General features: G+C 39.0%; 1 protein-coding gene across 1 annotated transcript in view; it reads right to left on the reverse strand.

Moving 5' to 3' along the window:
- Window positions 1-11,909, reverse strand: part of STK32B (serine/threonine kinase 32B) — a 55,706-nt gene that overhangs the window by 26,390 nt on the left and 17,407 nt on the right. Inside the window, exon 4 of the mRNA XM_008936928.1 lies at window positions 3,023-3,126. Within this exon, the coding sequence (XP_008935176.1) occupies window positions 3,023-3,126 (104 nt within the window). The remainder of the gene's footprint in view (window positions 1-3,022; window positions 3,127-11,909) is intronic.

Genomic DNA, 11,909 nt, shown 5'->3' on the forward strand with positions numbered 1-11,909 from the left:
TGCTCCGACTACATAATTTTTTTTAATCAGGTTCAGAACTCTAATTTGAAATAGTCTGTCTCTTTTTTCTAAGGATGTTTCTGCACTTGATTTTATCCTCATCAGAAAAATCCCTAAAAATCTTACCTTATTTTAGAGGTTACTAGCATTCTGCAGTCTTACTTGATTTTTTTTTTTTTTTGAGTTTGGCAGACATTTTTAATATTGTTATTAGCGAATCTGAACTAGAAATATTCAAATAAATGGCCATTATAAACTCGGTGTTTTGAGGTCCTTTACACCTATGTCTCCCGGATTTTTCATCTATTCCATCCACTTAAGGGTCAGATTCCTTCTCTTCTATTTTGTGAAAGAGAATAAAATAATCTGTTTTGCTTTTGTTCATGATGTTTACCAGTTTGTTGACAGTTTACATTGCAGTGAAAGTCAAAAGTCCAAGAATCCCACCTGTCAGCACTTTCCTTCACCTTGTCTCTGTTGAGAGCATGTTTTATAGTTATTTTAGCAGTTGCCTATATCTTAGGAACTGACTAATGTGTCATGGTTTGCATCACACAGTTTGTTATGGACTTGGAAAAGATCAATGTTTGATGCAAAGTTTTATGATTTTTTTTTTCTTGTTAAGTCTTTTATCAGCAACTGGCTAAGGAGATAAATTTGGCTACAACATCTTGAGAAATGCTGTTGCTACTGTGGACAACCAAAAATAATGGTCCAGACAGCTCTATACTGGGTGCTACCTACTCCTGTAGCTACAGCCTTGTTGTATTGGCCACCTCGCAGTAGAGAGCAAGGTGTGAGAATGCCTCCAATGCTTTGAGCACTCTGAGCCTCCTCTGAGGACTTTTCCATGTCATAACTGTAAAGGCAAATAAAAACAAAATTCAGCTCAATAAAAAACAACTCATTTTTACTTAAGCTCCTTTTTTGAAATCAGGCAAGCAATGTTATACACTATACACAGGTCAGAGGTGGAAAAGTTATAAAAATTTCTGATGCTTCTCATTTCTAATGCTCTTTCCTTTCTTCCCGCCTTCCCTGTGCACCAGCATGCACCACGCACCACGCTCCAACTGGGGAGAGCCCTGTCTCCGAGTGGCTCTGCCCAGTGCAGCATCTCCTCTGCCTCCAGGGCTTCCTCAGTGCAGCAGGGCTGTCTCCCACTGATGAACGACGTGCTGTGGGAGCAAGGAGGAGAAGGGGGCCGCCTGCCCGCAGGTTCTGCTTCCAGCCTTGTACACACCAGGTGCCTCCTTGCAGCCATTGGCAAGAGGCTGCTGCAGCAGACGGAGCTTTGGAGCTCACAGCTGCTGCAGACAGTAGCATGCCTTTGGTTAAGCACATTTCCTCAACCCTCATCTACTTCTTTCCTCATCGCTGCTGTCAGTTTAGGTCTTATCTAGACTAGAAAAATTTAGAAATACAGTTCAGGAAAAAAATACACCTTTTCCTAGTCCATACAAAATTATGTGAGCTGCTAAACCACTTTGCAGAGTGGGCAAGAGCTACTCCTCAGGAGAAAATAAGCATCTGGCTTGGTTGACTGGAGTATGGGACAGATGGCAATGTTTTTGTTGACAAAAAAAAAAAATTAAGTCTCAACTTTGCTTTGTCTGTAGCCAGAATGACCTATTCAGAAAAGACTGTATGGATCTTGGCAAATGGATACCATTCTATGCAATCTTCCATTTGTTAAGTGACTAGGTATCTTTTGGGATTAGTCTTAGGACAGCTTTCTTTACACAATTATTCATTGTGCTGCTTTCTTGGAGAGTTGCATTTGTGGAAAGGGTCAATATAAAACCAGCAGGATGTTCTTCTAATTTATTACAAGTACATCTAGGACTCCTGCCTGTGGCTAGGTTAGGAAGGTATTATGCTATTACACTTATCATTGCCAGACCTTAACTGTTGAGGTTAAAATTTTCCATCCTGGGAAGAATGCTAGCTTAAAAACTCAGTATGTTTTGAGAATGACTTTTTTTTTTTTTTAAAAAAAAAAAAAAGAGTTTTTAATACTCCTGTGCTTTGAGAGCAGGGACTGACTGAGATTTCACACAGGACAGAGCTTTGTATCAGAAGTGTGTCTTTTGCCACTTCTATGGAAACACAAAATAGATTGGCCAGATTTTAGGCCTTTGAAAATCATAGCTTCTGGACTGAAGTAACAATATAGACACTCTGAGATGTAGTTTTCCATCTAAAAAGGGGAATAATAATTGTTCTTCTAAATTTTTGTCTGTCATCCTACATGAAACGATGAGATTTTTGTGAGGTGGATTGTGTCACATTACAAGGTGTCTAGCAGGACAGGGTAGCAGTATTCTGTTGGTGTACTATGATAACAAATACTCTTCTTAAAAATAGCATACTGCAATGCAATAAAATCCTTTTCCCAAAGTAGAAATTAAAATTAAAACTCAGCTACTTTAGCTACATCATTATATTGAAATAGTATGTAAATTACTGTTTTCCCCAGGGAATAGTAAATATTTAAGCAATCAAGTTCAATCATTTGAACCAAAATGGAAAAGAATTTTCTGAGATATTTGACCATGCTCAGGAAGGTTTTTCATTAAGCTTATTCATGAAATTGATTAGATAAGTAACAAGTGTGCTGGCAGATAAGCATTTTCTGTAGTTGGGCCAAGCATCTTAGGATATTACATTAGCTCTTTCAAGTTATTAGACACAAGAATCACAGATATAACAAAGCCTGAAGTAACTCAACTTCTATTTGGAAAAGAATACCATTGTTTCTAATTCAGCATTGTGAAGAAGACATTAAAAGATAAGCCCTATCCTTAACCAAACTTAGGCAAACTTTCATAATGTAGTTAAGAGTGGGATGAAACTTTTCCAAGACTGTTCCCAGCTGGAAAAGACTCAGGATGGCACTCCTGACCTAAATTGCAGTCCCATTCACTTAGATTTTATCCATGAAGAGTGCACTCAGGGGCATTGCAAACTTTGGGACTTCTGTCAGTCAATGAATTAAATAAAACCTATCAATCATTCTTACCCAACCCCTCAGTAATTCAAATGCTGTAATTCCTAGTGACCACCAGTCTACTGGGTATGAGTATCCTGGACTTCCATCCATAAAGGCCTGGAACACTTCTGGAGCTAAAAGGAATGAAACAAAAAGCATTACATTGAAGTTAGACTAAGGATCATTTATATGGACAGCAGAAAAATTAAAAAGGATGCAATTAACTGGAATTGAATACATTTTCAGGTATTGCAGTTTCAGGAAGCAGTTTCAGTGCCTTGCTTTTCTGACAAGTGACCTTTACGGGTAAGGGTTTTTCAGTAGTGAATAATTTCATGTGCTAATTCTTACCTAATTCCATTTAATTTTTATGTCCTATGACTAAAAATAAGTAATAGAAGGGGAATTCCTGAACTGAAATGTGTCTTGGAATACTTAGGATAATACAAACGTTTTATGGGATGAATATCTACAAGCAAGGTGATTCTTTGTGACTGATGAAGATGTTGAACATGATAAATCTCATCCTTATCCTACATTTGAATTAGAATTAATCAGATGGATTTTAAAGGTATTCAACATACAAAAATGGTGAATACAAATCCTGACACTTATTGTATGCTGTGAGAAACTGTCATGACTGGGAATAAACACACTGTCAATAAAGTAATGAATTCTATAAAAATAACTTTCCTGAGGGGAGAGAAAAAAAGATCTTTTCAAAACAAGGATCCAGTTGGCTAATTTCAAGAGGAAAATCATACTAAATAATGTCCATGTCATTTATTCAGAAAACCATATATAAATAAGAAAGGATATTAAATGAAATGAAAAAATCAGTCATGCTTTTCTAATTATTTCACAGCAGCGTCTCAGTACACTTTGTGAAAACACTTTCCCTGGGGATTTTCTGAACACTACCACCAACCATAACATGGTGGGAAACCACACTTACCATGTGAGCCTCTGCTGGGCAGGATACTGATTCTAGTGTACCACATTATCACCTGACTGCCATCACACCATTTTCTAATGGGCATGCTGCAATGAATAATGCAATCTGATCACACTTAGTTCAGATTGGCAGTTTGGGATTTGACATACATGGCATTTACAGAAGAATCTTCTATCAAATGAAAGGCATTCCTCTCAGATGAGTTTTTGCACTCCTTGCATTATGGATGGCAACCTAACAATTTGCAGCTCCAGACCTGATTTCAGAAAGTCTTGAAGGGTCACACCTAATAGAGGATTTTGGCATCCATTAATTCAATACAGCAAAACCCTAATCTGTAGAATAAAAAACAATGAATGCATATAAGTGGTCCTACACTCTTTGCTCAACAGGAAGATCTCTAAAACCTTTAGGTAGAGGAACTGCAAGCACTTATACATTTCTTCCAGAATATGTGTGTTTGGAGAACAGCTGACCAGTGGATCTCTGGCATAGATAAGCTTGTGCTGTGATCCAATATGGCATGAATGAACAATGCCAAAAAAGTCATCACACTGAGTTAGCTCTGTCCTGCCTCCAGATAACACAGCTCCACTTGGCATGATGTATGTTCAGACACACATGCTGTTAGGGATCTGTGTAGGCACAGCATACATGTGTGCTGTCTGTCGCAGATCAATGTCAAGAGGGTAGGAAGGATTTTTTTGGTTTACTTTTGAGGATTGATGCATCTAAACTGCACATCAGGTGGCAAAGTCATATTTTGAATATCACCATAGGCACCTGGTAGTAAAGTTTGGTTTATTTTGCCACATTTGTTACGTGTTTTGCCCACTATGCCTAGATGATGTATAGTATCTCACTACAGAAACTGACTTGGTGGCCTTTTTACTGAGCTATATATCTATAATATTGGTTTCACTGTTGTGTGGTTTGTTTGGGGTTTTTTTGTCATTTTAACATTGTAATAATGCAACAGATTGTTATCTGATTCCTATGAGGTAGAGACAAAACTAGTTTACTGATGTAACCTACAACATTACCAGAATGGTGCAGCTGTTTTGCTAATTTAGTGACTGAGTTATCCACTTTTGTTTTATTCGTTTGCTCTAAAAGCTTCAAGGTCAACTCATACCTCATTAAGAATATTTGCAAAAAAAAACTTTCTATTGCCCACTGGCCTTGGTTTTTTGATGCTGTTTTCTCACCTTAAGCTGATGGCACCCTTAGATCAGAAAATGGGCAGTGAGGCTCCTGATTTTTAAAGCAGATAGCCCCTTTTCCACTGCTTTAGCAGAATGAATTGCAGTCTAGCTGGACTGTCTCTCTGCATTCAGTCAGCTCTAGTGAAGCAGTTGTAAGCACTTGCTTCCCAAGATGAGGGAGCACTGACAGAAGGTGTGACATGTTTTACAGTATCCTGTACACAGTTATTTTCTCAGGGTGAAATCTCAACCTTGCTGTAGCCAAAAGACCTTTCCCCACTTTGCAGGGCTGTTAAATACCAGTCTCACACTAAACTTGTGCTTAATGTGTCTAAAAGCATTTTTGAACTGAGACATTAGGTGCAAACAAAGACCTCCAGGCTGTACATCAGATTTCTAGAGTTTGCCCACTCATTCAGAAGCATAGCATGATTTTACAAAAAGACAGCAGATCCTCCAAGTTATGAGGTTTGCCAAGCTCTGAAGAACTAGAGATGTGAAATACAGAACATAGTATTAGATTTTGTTGTAAAAAATAATTATGTCAGAAGAACCAATTCAGAGTATAAATTGGCTAGGATAAAAGCAAATAAATCTGAAAGTCAGAATTCTAGATAGGTTTTCTTTAGGATTGTTATTGAAATAAACTATCTGTAATCTTTCAAAATTTGAATTTGATCTTGGGCTTAGCTTAGACAGCCATCCTGCAGCCTCCTGTGGGTAGGTTCTTCCAAAGGATGGTAAGATTTGGGCTTGCCAGCTTGGAGCAAGGGCAACAGCTCTGCTGTGTGCACACTTTCTGTACACACCTTCCCTTATCATAAAAGAATTTGTGTGAGAAGAATATTTACATCTTCTACCACAGTGCACGTGCCTAAATGCTAGGATTCTGCTTGCAAAAGTTCACTCATGTGAACCAAATTAAGAGCGCGTGAAAGAACAAAAGTTTCAGATCTTTTTCCTCAAGTAATTTCTATGGAAAAATGACTTTTCAGGAAACTATGTGATTTTAATACTGGGTTTAGACCTACAGCCCTGAGGGCTGTAGTCACAATCAGATACAGTTATAGAATCATTAAGGTTGGAAAAGACCTCCAAAATCATCAAGCCCAACTGTCAGCCCAACACTACCATGATCAGTAAACCATGTCCTGAAGTGCCACGTCTGCATGTTTTTTTAATACCTCCAGGGATGACGACTCCACCACCTCCTTGGGCAGCATCTTCCAGTGTCTCACTACTCTTTCACTAAAGAAATGCTTCCTAATATCCACTTGAAACCTTCCTTGGCATACCTCAACCCCTTCTCCTTTCGTCCTGTTGCTTGGTACCTGGGAGAAGAGCCCAACACCCACCTCACTACAACCTCCTTTCAGGTAGTTGCAGAGCACAATAAGGTCTCCTCTCAGCTTCCTCTTCTCCAGGCTAAACAACCCCAGTTCCCTCAGCTGCTCCTCATAAGACATGTTCCCCAGACTCCTCACCAGCTTCGTTGCCCTTCTCTAGACCTGCTCCAGAATCTCCATGTCCTTCTTATCCTCTGGTGCCCAAAACTGGACACAGTACTCAAGGTGCTCTCTCACCAGTGTTGAGCACAGGGGCACGATCACCTCCCTATGCCTGCTGGCCACATTATTTTTGATACAGGCCAGGATGCCACTGGCCTTCTTGGTCATGTGGACATACTGCTGGCTCATGTTCAGTCAGCTGTCAAGCAGCACCCCAGGTCCTTTTCTGCCTGGCAGATTTCCAGCCACATATGCCCAAGCTGGTAGCATTGCCTGGGGTGGTTGTGACTAAAGTGCATGATCCAGCACTTGGCCTTGTTAAACCTCACACAACTGACCTCAGCCCAACGATCAAACCTGTGCATATCCCTCTGCAAACTTATTCAGGGTGCACTCGATCCCCTCATCCAGATCATTGATAAAGATGATATAAGTTTGAACTATAGAAGCACAGCTTTTAAATAGTGAAGCTAAATCAAGTAATAGCAAGTCCAGAAGCAAGAGTGAATTCAAAGACAAATAGAGAAGTTATGCAATTGGTAGGTCTTACAGGCCCTCACAGCTCCTCATGAGCAAACACCTTCAACATGATGGAGAACGGTTTTACTAAAGCTGCCCAAAAGAATGTCTTCAACAGCAGTAACCTGCTCACTCTGCTCTGAGCAGGACATCAGACTAGAGACTCCTGAGGCCCCTGCTAAGATGAATCACCACAATTCTGCAATTCTAATGAAGCTCAAGCAACCACCTTCTCACAGCACATCTGAGAACACCAGAAGATTCAATGGGACCTTTACAGCCTCTTCCTCTCAACAAACATCATGAACTGCATGGGCTCTTCACTTTTTTCCTCAGACACCTGGAAAACGTGTCCCAGTACTTGGGATTTCTGAAAACCTGCATCTCAGAAATAATGCGGTCTTTTGGTTTGGGGAATTATTTTTCATGTGTGGCAGAAGTGTGATCCAATACCCTTCATGCAAGCCTCTGCTAGCTGCAGAGACAGAGCACTTCAAAACTACTGCCATCCAAAGCTGGGACATCTGTGCTAATTTTAACAGGGCAAGCAATAAAATCAGGAATGTTTCTGTGTCCTGTACGATAGCGAGTAAATACACATTTAATATCAGCAACTCACAAACTTAAAATCATCCGATAGTTTTTTTCATTTTCTACATCTATATTTTTATCTTAATAATATGCTTTTGTGTTGTCACTGTTTATCTGCTTTGCTTTCTTAATAAACGATATAAAATGAACCCCCCCTTCCTCTGCATTAAGTGTGCTTCAGTGTGTTCCTTGGTTGTCCCTAACAAATATTTCCAGTTAATGTGAGATTTTGCCAACTAATAAAATAAATCTTCTTCAGACCTCTTTTGATGCTTTTGCACTGTACCTTTCCAATAATACTGTATCATTGCATACTGTACAAAGTAAATGGTTATTTCTTTCTTAGAATAAAACCATACTGAAGAACAGTTAATAAAAAATTGAACATGAAAGTAAATCTGGTGGGTCTGAATCCATCTCAGAAGCAGTGGTTTCCTGGGATATCCATACTCCTGTTCTATGGGTTTAGCTATTTGAGCTCCAAATAATTTTGTGAAAGAGTAATATCTGACAAATCAATTCATATAAGTAACTACTCACTGCAATTGTAATATCAGTCAGATGATCTACAGTGTAAATGATGTAAAGGATGCACCTCATATTGTTTGTGTATTTCCCTAAGGATCTGTAAAAACATATATATATATATAAAAGTGAAATTTTACTCAAGTGGTTAGCAACTATGTACCCTATTTGTGGAATATTATCAGTATCTAACAATACAATTCATGAGCCTGAAATAAGAGAGAATATCAATGTAAGTGCAAACAACACAAATTTTCACTGTTTTTTCCTACTGTAAAAGAGCTTTTTGTACATAGGAAGACATGATTTCAAGTAGGATTTCTAAAAATCTGCTGAGTATTCACAGGTATCACTTAACTCCATAGCTATAGAATTATAAGTGCTCCAGTTCAGTGAAATTTAAGCTATTTTAATTTGGTCTGTAATGGTGAGTTTAAAAATGTTGTCCACAATAAAATAGTCAATTTGAGGTCTACCACTTGTAATGGCTGACACAAAGAATAGCTGTAACTATTTTTGTTGGATCATACTAGTTTAATCATAAAGATACTTCATCAGACTAAATCATAAAATGAAGGCCTTGGCGTGGCTCTGATATGAATCCTAAATAGCATAATGTGGCTTTTTTTTTCTGATGAACTGATTTAAATTTCATGTTCCTAGCAGGGCGCTAATCAAAGAGCGCCGGGTGTACTTGCCTACCACTACCTGGGAGACTGCCAAGTGTTGATTAAGAAGCTTACAGAGCTATTACTTACATTGAAGCATCACTGACTTCCATAGGCTAGTTTGAAACTTTGCAAAATTGGTGAGGGAAAGTTAAGTAAGACGAACACCCTTCTTCAAATGGGCTTTACTACATTCTAACAAACCAGTATATTTAAGCAATAATATGCCAGTGAGTGTTGCAAGATTGATTAGCTGTAACAAGCTGATTGTCCATGCATAGATAAACATTGCAAATGAAAGCTGGTGATTAATTCCTACAAAATATTGTGTCAATGTTATCAATATGACAAACTGAGAAGATAAAGCCATAGTGACTTGGCCTCAATTTCTTTTGAATTATCAGGTTGAGGTGGGAATATCCAAAACATTTCTCAAGAACGAAAATCCTCACATTAGCCATCCAGTTGACTAGGCAGAGCTCTCTGCAGTCTGTTTGCCTCTTAACAGAGACCTCACATATGGTCCCTTCCAACCCTGACAGATTCTGATCTGTTTTAGCAGAGGAATTTAGAGGCTTAATGTCTCAATGTTTGGACTTGATGATCTTAAAGGTCCCTTCCAACCTAAAGGATTCTATGAATCTAAGGGGAATCAGAGGTCTGTGGTGTATGGTAGGGGTTGCAAAGCAATAGTCTGCTGCAGGCATCATAGCAGAACATACTTCAGTGGCAGGGGGTTTATTGTAATGCCTGAGATTTCAGAGATAAAATAGAATCCACTGTCATCAGATGAGGTTCAGCATGAGTGCACACAGCCATGTATCATCTTCCTTCCTAATACTTGTTCCTGATGTTGCAAAAAAAATGAATATCTAAATGGATATATACACACGTTTATGTGCATATATATAATGAATACAGTATAAATAATACTTTGATTGACTAGCACAGGATAAGCTATTAGAAGCTTAGACCTTTCCAAATTTTAAACGTGAATCACTTGATGTATGTCACACATTCATAGTTTCACCTTGCTGAATCAGGCTTAATGGATGACAGACTGTGTTGAATAAAAACCAAACTTGACTTTTGAAAAAATATTCTAAGAACCTTGGACTGAGATGGTTCAGTGAAATATTAATTGCTTTCTCAGCATTGTGATGACAGAATTTTCACTTCTCAAAAATAAATTTTGAGATCAGTAATTCTTCTAGGTAATGGTTTAAATAGAAAACAGAATTCAAATGCAGCGATGACAAGTGATCTAGTCAGAGTACAAGCTGCTTTAAGAGCAAAATGGAAGAAAAGAACTTCCCTCTCCCTGAATATAAACATGGACTTGGTAAACTATCAATTTACCTCCTAATGTTTACTTTCTCATGTGTTAAAAGGGTCTAAATAACAACAGATATCTTTCTGACTCAGAGCTTTACACTAGCCAAGAGCTAACTACAGTTGTATAAGGCAAAGTGCTGCTTAAAGCCCGACCATGCTGGGCTGGCAATTTTCTAGTGTGAGGGATCAACTTGTTACAACAGTGTAACTGATTTTGAACCATTATTCACCTATTACACCTCAATAGTTTTAATACTTATGTTTAATACAATTATCCAATCAAAGTTAATATTTTAGATACCGTTATGTGAACACAGATACTGCATTTAGAATGCTGTATTAGTTTGCCATGTTCCTATACAGCCTCTCCTGCCCTTACTCAGACTGTTGTCCTCATATAACACTCTGCTTTACTCAGCCACTGAACAGAACCCACTTCTTGCCCTTGCATGTGCACAGAGAAGCCCTTACTGGTTGAATATCTAGATCAGCTTCAGAGAAATAACCTCAAGTCGCTAATCCCATTGAAAGAAAGCCCAGTAGCAATGAATGTCTCATGGTCTCCTCCTACTGAATATGAAATTATACAGAAGTAGCTTCCTTACTCCATCCAAAAGCTCACAGTGGCTGCAGTGCCAGCTTTTCTAGCAACTTGAAGAGATCATGTAGGGGAAAAAAAAAAAAAAAAAAAAAAAAAAAAAATCAGCTTCATAGAATGGTTTGGATTGGAACAGAATTTAAAGATTACCTAGTTCCAAACTCCTTGCCGTTTGCAGGGACACCTCCCACTAGACTGGGCTGTGCAAGGCCCCATTCAGCCTGATCTTGAGCACCACCAGTGATGGAGCATCCACAGCTTCCCTGGGCAGCCTGTTCCAGTGTCTCACCTCCCTCATAGTAAAGATCTTCTTTAGTATCTAATGCGATTCTCTCTTCTTCCAGTTTAAAGCCATTACCCTTGGTCCTATCGCTACAAGCCCTTGTAGAAAGTCCCTCCCCAGCTTTCTTGTAGGCCCCCTTCAGATAGTGCAAGCCCACAATAAGGTGTCCCCAGAGCCTTCTCTTCTCTAGGCTGAACAACCCTAGCTCTCTCAGCCTATTCTCATAGGAGAGGTGTTCCAGCTTGGTGTTGCCTGCAAACTTATTGAAGGTGCACTCAATTCCACTGTCCATGTCACCAAAAAATATGTTAAAGCAGCACCAGTCACAATATCGATCCCTGAAGGACACCACTCATTACTGATCTCCACTTGGACACCAAACCATTGACAGCAATTCTTCAAGTGCAGCCATCCAGTCAATTCGTTATCCATTGAGTGGTTTGTCCATCAAATCCCTATCTCTCCAATTTAAGGACTAGGGTGTCATGCAGAATAACGCAAATCCAGGTAAATCACATACGTTGCTCTTCCCTTATGTACCGAGACCAAATTTGTCAGGTATGATTTGCCTTTTATGAAGCCACCTTGGTTGCCACCAGTCACCTCCTCTTTTTTCCATGTGCCTTCAGGAGAATCTACTCCATGATCTTACTGGGCATAGAGGTGAGACTGACTGGCCTGTAGTTATCTGGGTATTCCTTTTTTCCCTTTTTGAAAATGGTGTTTATGT

This window comes from Merops nubicus, unplaced genomic scaffold, assembly GCF_000691845.1.
Source record: "Merops nubicus isolate BGI_N331 unplaced genomic scaffold, ASM69184v1 scaffold10410, whole genome shotgun sequence".
Taxonomy (NCBI): domain Eukaryota; kingdom Metazoa; phylum Chordata; class Aves; order Coraciiformes; family Meropidae; genus Merops; species Merops nubicus.